General features: G+C 57.5%; 2 protein-coding genes across 10 annotated transcripts; one reads left to right on the forward strand and one right to left on the reverse strand.

Moving 5' to 3' along the window:
- Positions 1-5,211: 5,211 nt before the first annotated feature.
- On the reverse strand, positions 5,212-15,001 carry SPSB3 (splA/ryanodine receptor domain and SOCS box containing 3). Of its 7 annotated transcripts, none has more exons than XM_064390444.1 (7): positions 14,926-15,001; positions 12,039-12,169; positions 9,584-9,761; positions 8,828-9,015; positions 7,009-7,111; positions 6,483-6,608; positions 5,212-6,253 (listed from the first exon to the last, which is right to left on the reverse strand). In XM_064390444.1, exons 1-7 carry the CDS (start codon positions 14,978-14,980, stop codon positions 5,907-5,909), a joined length of 1,128 nt encoding a protein of 375 aa, XP_064246514.1. In that variant the 5' UTR covers positions 14,981-15,001; the 3' UTR covers positions 5,212-5,906. The 7 variants fall into 7 exon arrangements, with proteins under 7 accessions (XP_064246514.1, XP_064246520.1, XP_064246513.1 ...); XM_064390450.1 differs by having other exon boundaries at positions 8,948-9,015; positions 9,584-9,764; XM_064390443.1 differs by having other exon boundaries at positions 9,584-9,764.
- Positions 15,002-15,276: 275 nt separating this feature from the next.
- On the forward strand, positions 15,277-20,749 carry NUBP2 (NUBP iron-sulfur cluster assembly factor 2, cytosolic). Of its 3 annotated transcripts, none has more exons than XM_064390453.1 (7): positions 15,277-15,339; positions 16,563-16,681; positions 18,297-18,495; positions 18,722-18,876; positions 19,026-19,136; positions 19,410-19,479; positions 20,052-20,721. In XM_064390453.1, the coding sequence occupies exons 1-7, from the start codon at positions 15,321-15,323 to the stop codon at positions 20,192-20,194; spliced, it is 816 nt and encodes a 271-aa protein (XP_064246523.1). In that variant the 5' UTR covers positions 15,277-15,320; the 3' UTR covers positions 20,195-20,721. The 3 variants fall into 3 exon arrangements, with proteins under 3 accessions (XP_064246523.1, XP_064246524.1, XP_064246522.1); XM_064390452.1 differs by lacking the exon at positions 15,277-15,339 and adding an exon at positions 15,419-15,500 and having other exon boundaries at positions 20,052-20,749; XM_064390454.1 differs by lacking the exons at positions 15,277-15,339; positions 19,026-19,136 and adding an exon at positions 15,389-15,500 and having other exon boundaries at positions 20,052-20,749.
- The last annotated feature ends 341 nt before the right edge of the window (positions 20,750-21,090 follow it).

Raw genomic sequence — 21,090 nt, forward strand, 5'->3', positions numbered from 1 at the left:
CCACAGCAGTCACAAAGTAGATCAAACACCAGCTAAATCCTGGCTTGATATCCCTTGAACTGAATTCCTGCCCTGCCTGAACGTTCCCCTAAAGGGGGTTAGGACTCATGGCTTAGGGAGAGCTAAGAAAGATGAGCAGCTTTGCAGTAGCTGAGTAAACAGCTCTGGGCAGCCTGGGCTCTCTCCCCTGCCATTCCTGCTCCCTCCCCTGCCATTCCTGCTCCCCCCCCCGCCATCCCAGCTCCCTGCCCTGCCATCCCTGCCCTGCCCTCCCTGCCCTGCCATCCCTGCCCTGCCATCCCTGCCCTGCCATCCCTGCCCTGCCATCCCTGCTCCCTGCCCTGCCATCCCAGCTCCCTGCCCTCCCTGCCCTGCCATCCCAGCTCCCTGCCCTGCCATCCCTGCCATCCCTGGCCTGCCATCCCTGCTATCCCTGCCCTGCCATCCCTGCCATCCCTGCCCTGCCATCCCAGCTCCCTCCCTGCCATCCCTGCTCCCTCCCCTGCCATCCCTGCCATCCCTGCCCTGCCATCCCTGCCCATCCCTGCCCTGCCATCCCTGCCATCCCTGCCCTGCCATCCCTGCCCTGCCATCCCTGCTCCCTCCCTGCCGGGCCAGCCCGGGCTCATCTCACCCAGGGAAGTGTCCAACCCATGCACTTTCAGGGAATCATTAAGGTTGGAAAAAACCTCCAAGATCAAGCCCAACCTTTGACCAAACACCCCTGTGCCTTCTAAGCCAGATCAGGAAGTACCACATCCAGTGCTTTTGGCCTCTCCCAGGGATGGTGACTCCAGCCCTGCACCAGGTGACTGGTGACACCAGCGCTAGCAGGGTGATGAGGGTGAGAACCTCGGGCTATCCTGCCTCACTGAGCCTTGGTCCATGTGTTACCTGCTTCACCTCCCTCTTCTCTGGGTGCTGCAGCCATGGGGTAACACCACAGTGCTGTGTGTAGCAGGAATTTGGCCAGCACCTCTGTGACAAGGACAACAATGAAACACCCGGACAAGTGAGTCATTCCCTCACATCCCAAGCCCAGAGCTTTGGGAAACCTCAGTGAAAGTTACAGGATTGTTTGTCTGTGCCTGCCAGCCTGTCCTTGATACTGTCAGTGGAAGGGCCCAGATTATTTGTGTGTCTCAAGATCCTTTTGAGTCTCTGCAGGTGACAATCTGTCCTCGTGGTGAATGCAGTGGTGACTCAGCACTAGGGAAGGAGGGAAGACGACCTTAGGAAAAGCTTTTCACCCCCCTGCTCTGGAGATGTCCAGGAAAGGAAAGAAGATTGAGTGGGGAAAAAATATTAGCCCTTGGCAGAAAGAGGCTTTAGAAGAAGCCCAGAGCTTAATGCCAGGGGGATGCCTCAAGTTTTACCTTTTATATTTTTCAGATTCTGTGCTGCTTCAGTGTGCACTTCTGAGCTTCATATTAGAGGATGGTGAGCTCTCTGCACAGAGTAGGGAGACAAAACAATTCCTTCTCTAGCTGGGGGCCAAGGACAAATGATCCAAATCTCAGGCCCAAGAGCACAAACAGCATGGACTGAAGACAGAAAAACAAGGAGGATGGGACTGCATGGGCTAAAGCTGTAATTGGACAATTAACTCCAATATGCAAAAGGATCAAAACTTATAAAAGTGAGAGACTCCGTGAGTGGTCATGCATTTTGTGACCATTTTGGTTCATTTCGGGTGTAGCCCTGGCTGGGCTCTTGTGCTGCCCAAGGTGGATCCATTGAGGCCTCCTAATAAATCCCTACTTTATTCTTTATTCTGTTCAGCCTCTGTTCTAGGGCAGCCTGCACAGGGCATCAAGGGGAGGGCTGTACAGTCTGGGGTCTGGGCACACAGCTGCCTCAGGCCTTGATCCCAGCTCTTTCTGCAGCTGGAGCTGCAGGAGTTTCCTTTCTGCCCTTCCAGGGTCAGGGGTTGCAAGAGGAGAAGAGCAACCCAGGACTCTGGCAGGTGTGGAAGTAACAATTCCAGCAGTAGAACAGAGCCAGCCCTGCAGCAGCAGCAGCTGCAGCAGAAGCAACCCCTCCCCTGTACAGGTGAGCCCTCAAAGCCCTCTGTGGCCTGTTAAAGCTTGGAGAACAGGGGCAGGGAGGGCTGTCAAGGGAATCTTCATTAAAAGCTCTGTGTTGATGAAGCAAACAAGCTCTGAATGTGCCACCAGTTCCCCAGGGAAGCAAGCCTTGTCTCTGGGAGTGTGATTAAACCAGAGCCTTGTTCCAGTATTTGCTCACCCTCCTGTTGGCCCTCCCAGGCCTCTCCCTGCTGTGGTCCCACTTCCCAGGACCTGCTCACATCACCTTGGACGTTCCCCAGGGAACACCTTTGGTGCCCACCCAGCCAGGGCAGCTCAGTGGTTGTTGGGGCAGCCCCTGTCCCCCATGGTCTGTCCCTCAGCCCTGGGTCTGATGTCCCAGTGGCTGCTGCTGCAGTCTGACACCTCCTCAAGCAGAAAAATGTGTCACTCCAGAGCTGTGGGGGCTTTCCACAGGACACCAAGCTCTCCTCATGGTGTACCCCACACCTTCCTTGTTCTTCTGCTCTCTGATCCTTCAGGGAGCTTGTTTAGCTCACCAGGTTCTCCCTCCCCCCATGCTCCTGAGCCTTCTGCTGCTCCTGACTGACAGGAGTAGTATCAGACTGGGATGCTCTGACCCTTCTGACAGCAGCTCAGCCAATGGATGAAGGAACATTTTTATCAGCACGTGCTTGTTTTTGGGAACATTAATCACAGAAAGCTCCTACTGGATGAAGAACTCTGCAAGAACCTGTTTTTATATAATCTCATGTAGTCAAATACTCTCCTGTCCTTTTCCTTGCCTTGGAGCCTTGGTCTCTGGCCTCAGCACAGCCTCTCTGGAAGATGAGTTTTTTCCCACTGCCAGAGGGCAGGGCTGGATGGGATATTGGGCAGGAATTGTTCCCTGTGAGGGTGGGCAGGCCCTGGCACAGGGTGCCCAGAGCAGCTGTGGCTGCCCCTGGATCCCTGGCAGTGCCCAAGGCCAGGCTGGGCAGGGCTTGGAGCAGCCTGGGACGGTGGAAGGTGTCCCTGGACATGGTAGGAGGTGGGATGGGATGCAATTTAAGGTCCTTTCCAAGCCAAACCATCCTAGGATTTTATGAAGTGGCCTTACAACTCTCGCTGTACAAAGACAGCACACAACTGAGTGTGTGCAAGGTCTGTTCCCAAGTGATAGATATTTGTTTGTTCTGAGCTTTATCTCTCCCATCCTGATATGTCTGGATGAAGGCTCAGTCGTGGATCCTCACTGTAACAATGGGATTGAGTCCTGCAGGGAGGATTGGGGTCTTCTAGAGCATCTGGGCTAACTGTTCCCTCCTCTTCTGTGCCTATGGAGAATGCAGCACAGAAGGTGACAAGTGACACCCTCTGAGCATCCCAGTGACATGGGACATCAGTGGCAAAGACCACTGTGCTGGGGCACATCTCTAAGCCCAGCCCTGTTCTGTCCTGCTGCCCACAGAGGGACTGTGGCTGGTGTTGGTCACTCCTTTATCTGCCACTGCTTGGCTGTGCCTGAGCTGCAGCTGGGAGCCCAGCCAAGGGAAGCAGCTGATTCTCCTTCAGAACAGAGACTTGCACATCAATAAATGTCTCGTTACAAATGCTTTCTCCAGCCTCTTGGCTCTCATTTCCTCTTTCAGCTCCCCCAGCTTTCTGTCCTGCTGGCTGGAAAGCTGCCTGTCTCCTGAGGGAGCTGAGGAGTGCTGGAAGAGGGGCTGGTGTAGCTCTGGCCTCGCAGGTGAGCTGCTGGACAAGCCATGTATTTTCTTCAGTGTGTCCTGACCTTCCATATCCTACTCTGGCTCTTTGTGGGATGTTTCTGTAGATCCTGGTATGCCTTCCAAGGACATGTGGGTTCTGTTTGAGTCACTTTGGAAAACATCTGCCAACTGTCAAAACCAGCTGAGAGGAGAGCAACCACTTCCTTGGGGTAACACAGCTCAGGGCAGGGCAGTTTGTTCACTGAACTCCCAACACGAGAAAATGCTGAATAAGCTCCAGAAAATCCACAGGAAATGGTAGGTTAGGATGGGATTCTTTTCCCAAAGCAAATGCTCCATTATTACTCAGAAATAGCCACAGCCAGGATGGGGTGGGTCAGGGCTCCCCCAGTGCCTGCTGAGGTTTGGGATTGTTCACTGGGGCTTTCCCCAGTGACACAGAACCCCTGGACTTGTCCCTACAGCCCTGGAGCAACCAGTTCTGCAGGAGAGCCCCTGCACACCACGCTCCCCCTGCTCTGCCTGCAGCTGCTGCTTGAGTCAGTTCCTGGGGAAGAGCAGAGCAGCAATGCAGCTTGTTCTGGCTGCATCACCCTTCCAGGGCATGGACAGAGCCTGGCCTGCTGCAGTGAAGTCCTTCAAAGCCTGGCCCCAGAGCAGCAAGGGCCATCTTTGCTTCAGGGGCTGGGAGGGAGCTCAGCAGGGAAGAAGTGCCCATGGTGCAAGAAGTTTTTCCTGAGCCTGTGGGGTCTGGGATGGGAGCAGAGGAGAAGGCAGCAGCTGGAACGTGGTGGAAGGAAACCCCCAGAGAACTGGTTAAAAGCCATTTCCCACCCACAGCCCAGCCCTGGTGCACTTTCCAATGCCCTTTGCAAGACCAGCAGCACCAGCTCAGCCATGACTCCTCAATCAACCAGAGGAGAGCTCAAAGGCTGGGGAAAAGTCCCTGGGCTGATCACAGGCCCTGCAGGGACTGGCCTGCATTGGCACCTGCCCTGTGGGAGCACAGAGCCCATTCCCTGGCAGTGGCATCAGGCCACAGCACAGTAAATCACTTGTCCAGATCCTAATCCAGCACTTCTCCTCAGCAGGACCAGAGAGTCGTGGAGGGACTGCTCTGATTGCCAGGCTCTGGGGTGGGGGTTTGGGGTGTTTTTCCCAGCATGGCCTGCCAGAGGACAGGCACTATAACCCCTGCAGCCTCCCTTCCAGTGCACAGCCACAGGCAGCAGCCTGGCTCCACTGAACATCCCCCCAGCCAGACTTCTGCTTCAGTGGGAAGCACCAGAGCCCTGCAGAGGGCAGAGACAAGGACATCTCTGCTGCCTTCACCTCCTGCAGCTCTGACACACAACTGCTGCACCCAAAACCTGCCCTCCACGCTGCTGCCCAGGCTAGTTTTGACAAGCACCTGCAGCCTCCTGCCTTCAAGGGCCCCAAGAGGAACAAGAGACAGCTTCTACGTTTATTGTTACAGTTTAGCACAGTCTTGGACAGAGGAGAAGAGCAGAAACCAACATGCAAAGCAATTAAAAGTCCCAGGGGCTCGAGGAACACCAGGCACAGCTCAGCTCCTGTCCCTGCTCCCAGCAGTGTCTCTGGGGGCCCTTTCCCTGCAGCTGCTGCTCCACTGTGCCCCAGAGTGGGACGAGGTCATGGCAGACACCAACCCTACACACACAGAGAGGAGAGGATGGCCTGGGACTGTGGCTCAGTGAGTCAGGTCCTGTGTCTGACTGGAATCCAGCACACTCCAGCCAGGAGACTGCCTGAACATCCTGAGCTGGAAGGGAGCCATGAAGATTATCAAGTCCAACTCCTGTCATCAAGTCAAATTTCTTAAACATTGTCTGTGCCAACAGGGAGAAGAGAGATCCTTCAGGAAGAGGTGCTGGCCTCCATAGCAAGTCAGGAGATGAAGCTCAGATATTTCACCACAAATTTCTTGTGTCAGAACTGGCATCTCTTGGAGCAGCAGCTCTTCTAAGTGCCTGTGATGGATGTCGAGGCCAAAGATTTCCACAGCACTGAAGAAATCTTTGCCAACACACAGAAATGGATGTCCCCAGAAGGAAGAGGTGCATCAGGCTTGACTGGCCCTTGCAGACAACACAAGAAACCCCCACCCAGGTGGTGTGCAGAGCCATCATGTCCTCCTGCACCTCTTCCTCTGGCAGGCCTCGGCATCCGAGCCGCACGAGCTGTCCGAGTCGCTCCCCGAGGATGAGGAGGAGGAAGGCTTCGATGTGCTATAGTTCATGCTCAAGACCCAGCCCAGTTTGTTGTGCAGCACCTGCTTGAGTCCTGGGGGCAGGGGCAGCACCTCCAGCGTGTCCACGTAGTCGGGCAGGAGCTGGCGCAGGCGGAAGCAGCACAGGTACTGCAGGGACGTGCGGCTGGCGCAGGACCGGATCACCTTCATGCTGCTCTTGGCCGCCGTCGAGCACACCATGGGGTAAAACTTCTTGTTCTGCAGCTTTGTGGCTGCCACCCCTGCCAGGGCACAGAACCAGAGAGGGCGCGTTAGTTTAGACAGAGGAATCTCCCCCCTCCCACCTACCCCAAAGCCATTAACTGCAAAGCTGTTGGGAAAAGCTTTCCAAAATCCCCATCTATTAAACAAGAAACGTGACCCTCCTCCCACTCACTTCACACCTTGCTTTGCCAGAGTTTTCTGCTGCAGCCAGACTCGAGTTGCTCCCACCCCATCCCTGGTTCTCACCTATGCACTTGCGGTTCTTGAAGAACGTCAGTGTCCCGTGCCACGTGTCCAAATGCACCCCAATAATGGAGCCTTGGCCAAACCTTGAGGAGAAGTTTGTTTTGTCCCCCTTGTGATGCAGCAGTCCTGAAAACACACCCAAAAAATGGCATTCTGTGGAAAACCTGCACTCCAGCAATTCATCCCAACTCCCATGCTGCTGGTACAGCCTCGCTCAGTGCCAAAAACATCCCTGCATTTCTGAGCCCTGTCCTCCCCTCCCAGAGTGGCTGGTGGAAAGGCAAAAGTGAGGTTTTACAACTCCAGAGCACAGGGAGCAGCACTGAAACCCCCAAGTGCTGATGTGACAGAAGTGCCCTGGCAGGGTCCCACACCAGGTCTGAGGGCTCTGCAAAAAGTGGGTCAGGAGAGACACTCCAAGGGCTGTGAGCTGCCAGCAGCTGCTCTGGTGTCCTTAAAGGGATTCACAGGCCTGGTGGCACCTCTTGTGCCACTGCTGCCCACCCAGCCACCCTGGCCATGTTACCTGTGTAAGAGAGGCCCCAGCTGTCCTCGTCCTTGCCCAGCAGGCTGCAGAAGGTGTGGCGGTACTTGTCCAGGTTCACGTCTGACGTCCCAATCCCCACCATCTGGGAGGCAGAACACAAGCTCACTGCCTTTTCAAGCAACAATACACAACCAATTCCACCTCCAGATATTCCCTCCTATTCTTGGCTCAGCCCAAAGCAGCCAGAGGGGTTCTTAAAGCCAAGTCAGAGGTTTCAGGGTGGAACTAAAGACTCCCAGCTCTGATTTCCTTTCCTAAAATGCTGGAGGAGGTCACTGTCCTGTCACAGAATGGTTTGAGTTGGAAGGGACCTTAAAGCTCATCTCATCCCACCCCTGCCATGGCAGGGACACCTTCCACTGTCCCAGGCTGCTCCAAGCCCTGCCCAGCCTGGCCTTGGGCACTGCCAGGGATCCAGGGGCAGCCACAGCTGCTCTGGGCACCCTGTGCCAGGGCCTGCCCACCCTCCCAGGGAACAATTCCTTCCCAATATCCCATCCAGCCCTGCCCTCTGGCAGTGGGAGCCATTCCCTGTGTCCTGTCCCTCCATGCCTTGTCCCCAGTCCCTCTGCAGCTCTCCTGGAGCCCCTTTAGGCCCTGGCAGGGGCTCTGAGGTGTCCCTGGAGCCTTCTCCTCTGCAGGTGAGCACCCCCAGCTCTGCCAGCCTGGCTCCAGAGCAGAGGGACTCCAGCTCTTGGGGCACCACCATGGGCTCCTCTGGACTCTCTCCAGCAGCCCCAGGTCCTTCCTGTGCTGGGCCACAGATCTGGAGGCAGCTCTGCAGGTGGGGGTCTCACCTGAGGGGGCAGAGGGGCAGAATCCCCCCCTCCTGCTGCCCACACTGGGGGCTCAGCCCAGCACAGGCGGGTTCTGGGTGCTCACAGCCAGGGCAGGTCCAGTTCTTATCCTCCAACACTCCATGTCCTTCTCCCAGGGCTGCTCTTCCTCATCTCTGCCCAGCCTGGATTGGTGCTTGGATTGCCCTGACCCAGGTGCAGCACTGGCACTTGGGCCTTGTTCAACATTTTTCCCATGGCTCCAGCTCTCCAGCCTGTCCAGGTCCCTCTGGATGCCCCAGCCCTCCCCTCCAGGCTGTCACCTCCCCACACAGCTGGCTGTCAGCTCCAGGCTGGCTGGGGGTGCCTGGTCCCACTGTCCATGTCCCCAGTGCCAGCCCCTGAGCAATGTCACTTGTCACTGGTCTCTGTTGACTCCCAGCTCTTTGCATGTGATGATCCAGACAATTCCATATCCACCAAGTGGTCCCTCTGTCAAATCCATGTCTCTCCAGGTTAGAGACAAGGATGCCAAGCAAGGCAGCAACAAATGCTTTGCACAAGTTCAGGTAGATGAGATCAGTTCCTCTTCCACCAACACTGCAACCCCATCACAGGGCACTGAATCCCTTAGTGAGGCCATGGTGGATGTCATCAATCACATCCACATTTTCCATGTGCCTTTTCATAGCTTCCAAAAGGATCTGCTCCAAGTTTGCCAGGCCCAGAAGTGAGACTGGTCAGCCTGTACTTCCCCAGATGTTCCTTATTTCCCTTTCTAAAAATGGGGGCTACATTTCCTTTTCTCCAGTCACTGGGAACTTCACCAGACTCCCACAGCTTCTCCAACACAGCAGATAGTGGCTGAGCCACCTCATCCACCAGTTCCCTCAGATCCCAGGGATGCATCTCATCAACTCCCCATGGACTTGTGCACTCCCAGCCAGCCTCAAACCTCATCTGCCACGATGGAACCTCACCCTGTCCAAACTCCTGGGCATCTCTGCGTGCCCCACACCTACCATGTCAGTGCCATACACCGGGGAGGTCATCTTGATCTCCCAGAAGTGCTGGCCCTCTGCCAGCTCCTTGTTGCCGCGGATGGCGGCCGTGCCACAGCTGTACTCCATGTGGAAGTTCACCTTGCGGTTGTCACACGTCAGCAGCGTGGCCGTCGACTTGTTCAGGTCATCCCACACCCAGTCAAAATCTGTTGAGGAAGCACAGAGTGGCAAAGACCCTCAGGGAACGAGCCCCAAGCCAAAGCACAGCCAGATGTTTGTTTTGAAGGCCTGCCAGTGGGTTTGTTTCTATTTCTCTTATTGTTTAAGAGGATAAATCTTCAGCTGTGCACATCAGAGACCTGCTTGAGGCCTGAACTACTCTGCAGTGTCCCAGCAGGGATGGATCAGTGCTCCAAAGCTGTCAGCATTCACCAGGCCAAATTCCGGCTGGCACCGGGCACAGCCTCCCTTCTCCCCACATTCCTCATGGGATCAAGGGGTGACTCTGCCCTGCCACAGGCTCTCCCCCCAGCCCAAGCCCAGCCTGTGCTCAGAGCCAGGCACGCTGCCAGCCCCAACAAGGACCAGCAGGGCCCTAAGCACCAGCTCTGTTTCACTGGGGCCTGAGCTGGATTGGAAAGCAGGTGCCAGGGGTGAGCCTTGACCCTGGAAACACGGCAGCAGGCAGGGGCTGGAAACCCTCCTGTGCCTCAGGATGCAAACCAAGGAATGCTGGGCACAGGACACTGCAGGGCCCCATCCCCAGCCCCTTACACTCGTCCTCCTCGCCGCAGCGGCAGTCGCGGACGCGGTGCAGGGCGTGCAGGCTGGAGCAGTAGGGAGCTTCACTCTGGTTCTCACAGTTGCAGTAGGACTCTCCAGTCACAGGGATGGCACTTGGGATGGAGGGAGACAGGGAGGAGAACTCGGGCTCCGAATCCGAGTCGCTGTGCTGCTGGGGAGAACAGGAATGCTCACTGCTGGGCACGGCAGCGGGGCTGGCAGAGCTCCCTGCGCGCTCTGCTGGGACATCCCCAGGCTCCTGTCACACAGGGAGGCTGTGCCCATGGAACTACCCTGCCCCGGGACATGGACACAGCCTGCTGAGCTGCAGGGACCTCTCAGCACTCTGCGGTGCAGGATGCTCTGTGTGCCTGCCAGGGACACGGAGCTGTCACAGCAGGGTGGCAGCCCAAGTGTGGAACACACACATTCTGAAGGAAGTTCTGTGCTAAAGCTTTGGCTTTCACCAGCCAGGTTCCAGCCACAGCAGAGCCAAGCACTGCTCTGGAGAGGCTGTGAAGAGGCTGGGAGGCACAGGAGGAGAAGGGAGAGGGGGCAGAACAAAGGGAGCCAGTTGAGCAGCATGGCTGCAGCCCCTCAGGGCAGAGCTGCAAACAGGCCCATGGGGAACCAGGGCAGGAGTAAAGGGCTTTTGTTTACTTCCATAAACACAAAAACCTGATTTACTGTTCCCCAGTGCCAAGAGACCACAGTGATCCTAGACTGGACATGGTGAGAGTCACAGCCCAGTTTCACTCCTGTGTTATGGTGCTGCCTAAGGGATTCTCTCATCACTGGTTGCAGTTACTCTAGGTTTACATGCTGCTCAGGTGCACCTACTTGTTATTAATTAACCTGCTTGTTATTCACCCCTATGGTCAGGAGTATTTAATGACAAAAATCCTTTAAATTCGTGTTCTTGCAGCTGTGTAAGACAGGGAATTGAAACTACTTGGGCTTACATATGTACTGCCCAGCCTCCTTCTCTGGCCTGCAGACACAAGAGCTTGCCTTCTGTCTTTCCTAACTTCTAACTTTCCCAGCCACTGCTGCCTAGAAATCCTGTCATTCCCCTGGCCACAGGGACAGAAAACTGCTCATTTTCTGGGAGCACAGTGCCTGGGTTTGGACACTGTGCTCTGGAGAGCCTCCTGGCTTCAGTGTACGCTCTGAAGCTCCTGGAGCAGCTCCTTGAGTCCCCACCACTGCACAGGGAACTCAACTCACACTCTCAAGAATCAGGAAAACAGGGAAGGATGGCAGAGGTGAGTCAGTCACTCCTTGCAGTGTTTTACTCTTGCTCTCCCTGCTGTGTTCCCATCCCCAGCACACCTGGACCAGGTTCAGAGCTGAGGGTCATGCTGCAGAGCAGGAAATGTGAGGAAATTTCGGTCTGAAGACACTGCCCTGAAATCTCCACCACCATCTCCAAGCCCCTCACAGCCCAGGAGGAAGCACAGCCAGCCAGATTAGGGAACTGATCCACTTCAAACACTTATCTAGAGCTCTGCTTCCAAAACCAAATTTATAAAAATATTGTATGTACTTTATGTATGACACACCCATTCTAGGCTTGAAAAAGCATTTAGTTTAGCATCAATATTGACCATTACTAAACCCTTCCTGCTTTTGGCCAGTTCACACCTGATATCAGGGACAGGAAACATCCCCTGTTGTCACAGACATATTTTATGAAAAATCCTTTAGCCAGGATCTTTTCTCCTGAGAAGATGGGGAGCTTCAGCTTCTCCATGTTTTGCTGCTTTGGAACATAATTTGGAGAATGTAGCCATGATATTTTAGTGAAAAAACCTCTGCTAGGATTTTTCCTGTCCTGAGGAGCTGAGAGCCTCAGGAAAGAAATGTAAACAATAACTGTCTGCTGCTGTGGAAGGCTACAGGTGCATCTTCCATTGGTCCATGTGGATTGTTTTCAATCAGTGACCAATCACAGCTACCTGTGCCAAGGCTGTGAGCAGTCACAGGATTTTGTTATTGATTCCGATTCTATTCTTGTCTTTGTAGCCTTCTGATCTTCTTCTCTCTGTTCTTTTAGTATAGTTTTAATGTAGTATTTTAATATAATATATAACATAATAAATCAGCCTTCTGATGAAAATGGAGTCAAGCCTCGTGTCCTCACACAAGGGGTCTCAGCCGAAACAAGAGGAGAACTGTTTACCCAGCATGTGAAATTGTTTTTTACTTGATGACCAATGACAGCCACCCGTGCTGAGGCAGTGAGCAATCACAAGATTTTGTTATTCATTCCTTTCCAGCCTTCTGATGGATCCTTTCTCTCTATTCTTTTTAGTATAGCATTTTAACATAATATAATATCAGAATATAACAATAGCCTTGTGAAACGCAGAGTTAAGAGTCTCACCTGTTCCCTGGGACCCCGAGCACGCCCGCCCCTGTGGCCCCAGCCCCCAGCCCAGCGTACCTGTCCGTCGGAGTCGCAGCCCCAGGCGCGGGCGCCGCCGCGCTCGGGCTCGCGCCGCACGCCGCTCAGCACGAAGCGCCAGGCCCGGCTGCTGCGAGGGCGCCGCGCCATGCCGGCCCCACGCAGGTACGCTGCGGAGAACACACCGTGAGGGAACGCGCCAGGGATGGGGGAACACGCCGTGAGGGAACACGCCAGGGATGGGGGAACACGCCGTGAGGGAACGCGCCAGGGATGGGGGAACACGCCGTGAGGGAACACGCCAGGGATGGGGGAACACGCCGTGAGGGAACACACTGTGAGGGAACACGCTGTGAGGGAACATGCCAGGGATGGGGGAACACGCCGTGAGGGAACACGCCAGGGATGGGGGAACACGCCGTGAGGGAACACGCCAGGGATGGGGGAACACGCCGTGAGGGAACACGCCATGGATGGGGGAACACGCCGTGAGGGAACGCGCCAGGGATGGGGGAACACGCCGTGAGGGAACACGCCAGGGATGGGGGAACACACACACGTTACACCCCTGCCACGCCCCAGTCACCAGCACAACATCACGCGCATGAAGAGCCTCCCCAAACTTCAACCTCCTTCTCCACCCAGGGTGAACTTCTCCCTGAGCCATGCGTTCATCTGGCCCAAGGAACGCTCCCAGTATCCAGCTGTGGTGCCCCTCTGCAGGAACTGCCTCCAGCAGCCACCTCTCAGCTGGCCTGGGGAGCTTCAGGGCTGTCAGAATCCCCAAGTCCAATCCAAGGACCTTCCAGCTCATCTCGTTCCAGCCCCTGCTGCTCCAAGACACAGCCTCCCTGCTGCCCAGGGACCCTCCAGCAGCTGTCCTGGCTCTGGCCACCTGCACCACCCCAGCCCCTGCAGCCCAGCTGTCTCCACCTGCAACTGCCCTCGGATGGAAGACTTGGCTCTCAGTGCTTGGAGAGGAACACAAACCACTTTCCTGCCCACTGGAAGGAAACCAGGGTTGTGACAGACCTGTCCCAGCTGGCCTCAAGGACAACAGGCAGAAGGGAAGTGATGCCTCAGGTTTTGGCTTTTCAGTTTTTCAGATTCTGTGCTGCTTCAGTGTGAACTTCTGAGCTTCACACTAGGGGATGGTAAGCTCTCTGCACAGAGTAGGGAGACTAAACAATTCCTTCTCTAGCTGGGGGCCAAGGACAAATGATCCAAATCTCAGGCCCAAGAGCACAAACAGCATGGACTGAAGACAGAAAAACAAGGAGGATGGGACTGCATGGGCTGGGGCTGTAATTGGACAATTAACTCCAATATGCAAATGAGCAGAACTTATAAAAGTGAGAGACCCCGTGAGTGGTCATGCATTTTGTGACCATTTTGGTTCATTTTGGGTGCAGCCCTGGCTGGGCTCTTGTGCTGCCCAAGGTGGATCCATTGAGGAGATCCTTTTAATAAATCCCTGCTTTATTCTTTATTCTGTCCAGCCTCTGTTCTAGGGCAGCCTGCACAGGGCATCAGAAGCAGCCGCCTGTCTCCCAGCCCAGCAGGGATGTTGTTCAGATTTCCTGAGGCTCCTTCCCTGGGCAGAGCCTGACAGGCACACCAGCTCCCAGCTCCCACACAGGGCCACTGCACTGGATGTGACAGGGAACCTCAGCTCCAGTCTCATCTGCCTGAAGTTTATCTTTGCAGGCTTCTACTCCCCACAAAGAGGCAGCCTCAGGACTGTAACCCCTGAACCATGTCCCTCAGCTCAGCCCCGAGCCAGAGCCTGCCATGAAGCACCTGGCCCAGGTCCTCCCGTGCCTCAGTCCCCAGTGGGACAGCAGCTCCTGGAAAAGCAGGACAGGCCAAGCCACAGCCAGCTGCCCATGGTTGCTTTGAAGGGCTCTGAAATCCCACCTGCTGAAACCACCGTGCTGGGAAAGCACCTAAAGCCACGGCAGAAACCCTTCTGCAGCTTTGCTGAGCACCCACGGCAGCACAACAGAGCTGCCCTGCTCCTCCCTGAGCCAGCACAGAGATCCCAGCACTGAGGGCACAGTCAGACATGGAATTGTTATGGCTGGGAAAGATCTCTCGGACCAATGAGTCCAACCATTCCCCTAGCACTGAACCTGTCTTTAAGCACCAAATCCACACAGCTTCTAAATCCCTGCAAGGATGGGGACCCCACCACTGCCCTGGAGCAGTGCAGTGCCTGCCCACCCTTTCCATGAAGAAATTCTCCCAATATCCAACCTAAACCTCCCCTGGCACAGCTTGGGGCCGTTCCCTCTGCTCCTGTCCCTGTTCCCTGGAGCACAGCCCGACCCCCCCGGCTGTCCCCTCCTGTCAGGAGCTGTGCAGAGCCACAAGGTCCCCCCTGAGCCTCCTTTTCTCCAGGCTGAGCCCCTTCCCAGCTCCCTCAGCCCCTCCTGGGGCTCCAGCCCCTTCCCAGCTCTGTTTCCCTCCCTGGACACCCTCCAGCCCCTCATGTCCTGCTTGACAGACCGGCCCCCAGCACTGGAGCAGCCCCAGCATTGCCAGCAGCGGGGACGGGCCTGTCCCGCTCCTGCTGCCACGGCAGCGCTGCCGCTGAGGGCCCGAGGCGACGCTGCGGCGTGACCCGCACAGCCCCGCACCGAGCGGCGCGGGGGGACCACGGGGGGAGGCTCGGCCCGGCCCGGCCCGGCCCGGCCCGGCCCGGCTCCACCGGGGGCGGGCAGCGGAGCCCGGCTGTCCCGGCAGCTGAGGCCCGCCGGACAGGGCCGGGCCGGGCCGGGCCGGGCCACGGCGCTCGGGTCGCAGAACCCCGGCCCGCCCTCAGCCACACCCCAGCCCAGCTGGCACCTATGGCCGGTCCCCCGAGCCCCGGCCCACCTGCCCTGCCCCGGCCCGGCCCGGCCCGGCCCGCGCCGCTCTGACCTACTTTCCTCTCCCGGGACATAAACAATCCGCTCCCGGCACCGCCTCCGCGCGCTCATTGGCTGCGGCCGCGCCGCGCCCCTCCGCTGTTGGCTGAGTCATCTGTCACTCACAGGCAGAGGGGGTGGAAGGGGGCGGGGTCTGAGAGAACCTGGCGCTATTGGCTACTTCGTGTGCCAATCGCCAGAGCGCGGCGCCATTGGGCGGCCGCTCGCGAAGGGAAAGCACTAAGTCCATTGGCTGGTGCGAAGGGAGCACGAGAAGTGGATTGGCTGCAAAGCATTGGAGGGCGGGCTCTCCGGTGAAAGTGCGGCTTGCGATTGGATACAGCACCTGTCAGTCTGGAGGGCGGGGCCGTGGGCCGGCGCAAGCCGGAAGCGGGTGGTGCGGGGAGGCAACATGGAGGAGACAGCTGGGGGTGAGCGGCGGAGAGGCTGCGGCCGGGGGGAACCGGGAGCCGGGGTCTCGGCCCGGGGGGGTCCTGCCCGCCTCTCGGGGGACGTCCCAGCCGAATGACCGGGCCTAGCGGGGGTCAGGGCCCGGTTCCGCGGAGTTCCGAGGTGCTCGGCCCAGCTCCTGGTGAGGGGCGCGCCGGGCCGCGCCGGGCCGGGCTCCCGTGGGCGGTGGCCACCGCTGATCGGGAGGGACGCTGAGCCTTGCCAGGAGCCCGGGCCCGGCTCCCGCGGCAGACAACGCCGAGTAAGCGGGCCCGGCGCGGGGCTGCCGCTGTCGCCGGGCGGTGTCCCCGGAGCCCCTCGGGGCCGGGCCCCGCCTGCCCCTCCCCGGGCCCTGACCCCCCGCCCCGCTTGGGGCCCGTGCCCTTTACCGTCGGCGGAGGTGCGGATGAGCTCTGCCATGGTGCGTGCGGGCTCCATGCCGCCGCTGCGCTGCCGGGCCAGCCCCGGCGCGTTGGGTCCGTGCCCGGTCGGGTCGGTGGCGTTCGAGGCTGTGGTGGAGCGGCCCGGCCGCCCCTGTGCTGCCCCGGGCCGGGAGCTCCGGTGCCGAGCGCTGCCTGCTCCGCGGAGCTGAGCCCAAAGCTGAGCCGGGAGCGCTGACAGCACAGCGGGGAGGGCTGGAGAGGAGCGTGGGGCCGGCAGGAAGCGACTGGTGTGGCACGGAGGGAGGAAACGCCGAGGGCCTGAGCTCACCGAGCCTCGGGCCATGCCCGCTCAGCCTCACCAGCCCCGCGCGTGTTTGTTGCTCTGCTGCCCGATTTCCACTTAGGTCATCGGGAGCAGCCTTTGCTCCCCGCACACGGTGATCGTTGCCATTGTTCTGTGTCCTGCTTGTGATGACAAAAAGCCTGTGGCACCTCCAGCTCTTCCTTGCCCCTGCCTCACACTGAGGGCAGAGCTCAGCAGCTCCTCCCCAGCAGGATCCTGGGACAGGGAACGGCTGGAGCTGTGCCAGGGCAGGTTTGGGTTGGATATCAGGAAAGGTTCATCCCCAGAGGGTGCTGGCACTGCCCAGGCTCCCCAGGGAATGGGCACAGCCCCGAGGCTGCCAGAGCTCCAGGAGAGCTTGGACAATGATCTCAGGGATTCCCGGGGTGGGGTTGTTGGGGGTCTGTGCAGGGCCAGGGGCTGCCCTGGATGATCCCTGGCTCCCTCCCCACTCAGGTTCTGTGGTTATTCCCTGCAGAGAGAGCCAACCTGGCGGGGGTGCGGCACATCCTGCTGGTGCTGTCGGGGAAGGGCGGCGTTGGGAAGAGCACCCTCTCCACTGAGCTGGCCCTGGCGCTGCGGCACGCCGGCAAGAGGGTGAGTGAGCCTCTGGGGAGCTGGCTCTGCCCTTCCCTCCCTGTCCTCAGCTGGGCTGGGTTTGCCCAGCCTTTCCATGTCCTTGGTGTGTGGATTCTCTGTGAAAATGTGATTTGTGATAGTGTGATCCAGTTCAGGTACTGCAGTTCATTTCTCCTTTGTCTATTTTATTAAATCACCCAATATTTATTGTTGAATTTGGCACTGGGACATGACTTTGCTGCTTTGTGGTGTCACTCCCTCTGCGGGGTGAAGTGGGTGAGCTCAAGGACTGTTAAATGGGGATAAAAAGGAAATGTGTGTGCAGGGGACAGACTGAATTCCCTGAGGACCTTTTTAAAGGCTCTGTGCAGCCTGTGCCAATTGGGTTCTGGCATAAAGCACTTGGAAACACCCAGGGGATGCTCCTTGGGGAGCAGGAGGTCAGGAGGGATATGAAATTTAAAGCATTTGTTTTCCAAATGTGGCTGTTGTGTATCAGATCCAGGGCACCCCCAAGAAGGAGAGGAATGATGCATCTGACTCCATCTTATCAGAAGGCTAATTAATTACTTTATTATACTATATTATGGTACACTAAATTACATTTCATCTAAACTGAATCTGCCAAGCACTCAACTCTGCACACAACTGCACAGAATCTCATGACTGTCAGCCCACAGACCCAACACTCACACACACACTTGGCCCTGACAGGCCAAGGAAACAAAACACCATCACTGTGGGTAAACAATCTCTATATTGCATTCTGCTTTGGCACAACACAGGCAAGCGAGGTAAGAATTGTGTTTTCTTTCTCTGATGTTCAGAGAATGTGAAACCCTGCCGGGGTCGGCTGTCAGTGGTCTCTGCCCCAGCACAGGAAAAGGTGGTTCTGGGCAGGCTGCACTCTGAAGAAGGAGTCTGGACTCTTGCTTTTGGTCTTCAGTTGGGTTTATTGTTCCTTATCTACAAAGTTTTTCTGTCTGTCCAGCCGAGGTCTGATCAGCAAGGCAGCCAAGGGCATTCTCTCCTGCCCACGGGGCAGTTGTCTCTTTTATAGTGAAAACTACGTATAAGATATTTACCTTCAATTTCCAATCCTTTTCGCTCTTGTTGGCAAGTGCACTTTCCCTATGAACCAATCCACACATGCCAACATCATCCTGAACATGGATGCCAAGGAGAAGAAAGAAGGACAGGGCACGCCCAAATCCCTCCATCTTAGAACCCCTGACCCCCATGTACAGAATTTCAAACCCCCCTGTACAACACACAAAACCCCCCTGTGCAGCGCTCTAAAATTTTTTCCTTCACCCTGTGATTCCTACTACTGTGCCACTTAAACTTTTGTGGCCCGTAATTCTTCATATCAGGTTGGCAATTTGCTCCATGAGTTAAGATTGAATTTCCAGGTGTCTTTGGCTTCCTGCCAGGGTCTCCGAGCCCCTGCCAGGGCTTTGAGACATCCAGGGCATCCAGAGAGATGCTCTGGGTTCCGACAAAACCCAGGAATACTCTTGGGAAGAACTGTGCCTTTTCTGTGTGCAGAGAAGTGAGGTGGCAGTTGTGGAACCCCCAAATCGGGGTGCCCGCGGGCTCCTGAGCCCGCCCTGAAGGCCGTGCCTGTCCCCAGGTGGGGATCCTGGACGTGGACCTGTGCGGGCCCAGCATCCCGCGCATGCTGAGGGTGCAGGACAGCGCTGTGCACCAGTGTGACAGCGGCTGGGTGCCCGTCTTCGTGGGCCAGGACAAGGCCCTCGCCCTCATGTCCATCGGCTTCCTGCTGGAGCGCCCGGACGACGCCGTGGTGTGGAGGGGACCCAAGAAAAACGGTAACGCTGGGGCTTGCTGCTGGGCAGCCTCCTGTGAGCCCTGCTGCAGCTGCTGCTGCCTCCTGGAGAGCTTATTCCCTGGGGAACGAAGCTGCTGTTCCATGAGGATGGGTTGAAGTCACTCAGATGGGGACAGTGCAGCACAGCCTTGTCCCCTCTCCCTGTCCCACACCTCCCAAGCCCGTTGTGGTTTGGGGTTTTTTATCTGCCCCTTTTATTTCCATAGCTTTGATCAAACAGTTTGTCACCGACGTGGCCTGGGGGGAGCTGGACTTCCTCATTGTGGACACACCACCGGGCACGTCCGACGAGCACATCTCCACCGTGGAGGCCCTGAGGCCCTTCCAGCTGCTCGGGGCAGTGCTGGTCACAACACCTCAGGTGGGACACGGGGCTGGCAGCACGTTTGGAGGGGGGAAAATGCACCCCAGGTTTGCCCAGGGCTGACTGTGGATGCTTGTTGTACACGTGTGCTCTGGGGGCACAGTCGGCGTGGCCAGAGGGACCCCAATGGCTGCTGTTCCCCTCAGGCTGTGTCCGTGGGGGACGTGAGGCGGGAGCTGACCTTCTGTAGGAAGGCAGGACTGCACATCCTCGGCATCGTGGAGAACATGAGCGGCTTCGTGTGCCCCCACTGCTCTGTGAGCCCTCCTGACCTCCCTGTGCAGCCCTGGGGCTGCTCTGGGCCCTTCCCTGTGCTGGTGGGGTGGAGAATTGGGAAGTGCCATGAGGGTGGTGCTGTGAGCCAGGGAGGGGAGAGCTGCCAGCTTTGGGCTCTGCTGTCCTGAGGGGAGGGAGAGGGCAGGGCACAGGGCGTGCCTGGGGCTGCAGGGTGGAGGGGAGCTGGCCCTGCTCAGCTCCTGCCCTGTCACAAGGGCTCTGGCCTTCCTGACTCACTGCTCTTCCTCCCTCAGGAATGCACAAACATCTTCTCCAAAGGGGGAGGCGAGGAGCTGGCCAAGCACGCCGGGGTGCCCTTCCTGGGTGAGTGGCTGTGCAGCAGAGCTCTGCTCAGGGCTGCCCTCGTGGTGCTCTGGGAGGGCTGAGCAAAGGGAAGGAGCAGCACGGGGGCAGGGGCGCTGGGCTGTGAGCCCCAGGCACCTGGGCAGAGCTGAGGTTTGTGCTTTGCTTTTCTGCCGTCCCAACTTCTCACAGTGGGCCCCTGGCCCTGCTGGGGCAGAGGTGGTGATGCCAGCAGCGTGCTCTGACTGGTGACATCATGGTCATGGTATAAACAGGCCTGGAGATGCATGAGAACCATGTTGGAATGTCTGGAACCTTCCTGAGAATGGGGCTGAGGGCTGAACCCATCCCTGGACAGGGCTGGGATCAGGTGGGAGAGCCCCTCTCACGAAGCACCAGGGTGGGGCGGGGTCTTGGAGGCAGAGGAAGTGGTTGGAGGTGAGAATTATCTCCTGGAGAGCCCAGGGAGGGCAGTGGGGGCTCTTCCCTACCACTGTCCCTGGAGTTGACTGTGGCAGTGTGTGTTTTATCCCTGGCTGCAGACCTGGGCCCTAAAGGGAGCGAGCTCTCACTCTCCCTCCCCTGTCCCACAGGCTGCGTCCCCCTGGACCCCCAGCTCAGCCAGAGCTTGGAAGAAGGCAGAGACTTCATCCAGGAGTTTCCCAAGAGCTCTGCCTTCCCTGCCTTGACTCACATTGCCCAGCAGATCTTGGACACATCGCAGAGGAGCTCCTGAGGCAGGCGTGGAGCTGGACTGGGCTGGCAGCCCAGCAGCAGGAAGGGGATGCAGGAACTGTTCAACTCAAGCTGGGGTGTGAGGGGGGGAGCACAGATTCCTGCTGCTGCTGGCAGTCCCAGAGGGAAGAAGCCACATCCCCTCATACTCAGAGAGACTCTGGAGCTGCAGTGTCCAGGCTGTTCTTCCCTGAGCATTCCCACATGGTTCTGGTCACCTGGATCATGGCTCCATGTGCTGCTGCCTTCTGCTGCCCCTGCCTGATGGATCACACAGGCCTTGCTTCAGTGGCTGGCTCGTGCTGGGTGCTCCCATGTGGAGCCAGGCCAGGCCCCTGAGCTCGGAATTCCCGGCTGGCTGGTTCCTGATGGGCCATGAGGGCACAGCACAGCGTGGGCTGGGCTGAGGAAACACCTTCAGGAGCTGCATCCCATCGTGCTGGGAAGGAGCCCTCAGGCCTGCTGGGCTTCTGTGACTCAGGAATATTTTTCAAGGTTCCAGGCAGTAAACCCTTTTCTTAAAATGCAGGTCTGCAAAACTTCTGTTTTTCCATGGCTTCAGGCCTCGCTGTGTCTCTGAGTCTTGGCCTTTCACATACATCAAGGTGCTTCCTGCTGTTCCCTGGTTTCCTTGATGGAATTCAGCTAAATCTCTCCTATAACAGCCTCAGGATCCAGCCTGTCCCTTGTCTTGCTGTGAGCCAGCCCTGGCAGCCCTTCATGGAGCTGTTCTCCAGCCCCAGCCTGGGGCTCCTCTGTGTCCCCAGGTGGTTCCTGCCTCTTCCACTTCCCAGTGTCCTGTTCCCTGCCCCTCTTCCCATGGACTGCTGCTCCCACGGGAGCTGCCCTCCTCCTGCAGGCTTGAGTTAAGCTGGGGAAGCCATGAAGGTGGTGGCC

Source organism: Passer domesticus, chromosome 15 (assembly GCF_036417665.1).
Source record: "Passer domesticus isolate bPasDom1 chromosome 15, bPasDom1.hap1, whole genome shotgun sequence".
Taxonomy (NCBI): Eukaryota; Metazoa; Chordata; class Aves; order Passeriformes; family Passeridae; genus Passer; species Passer domesticus.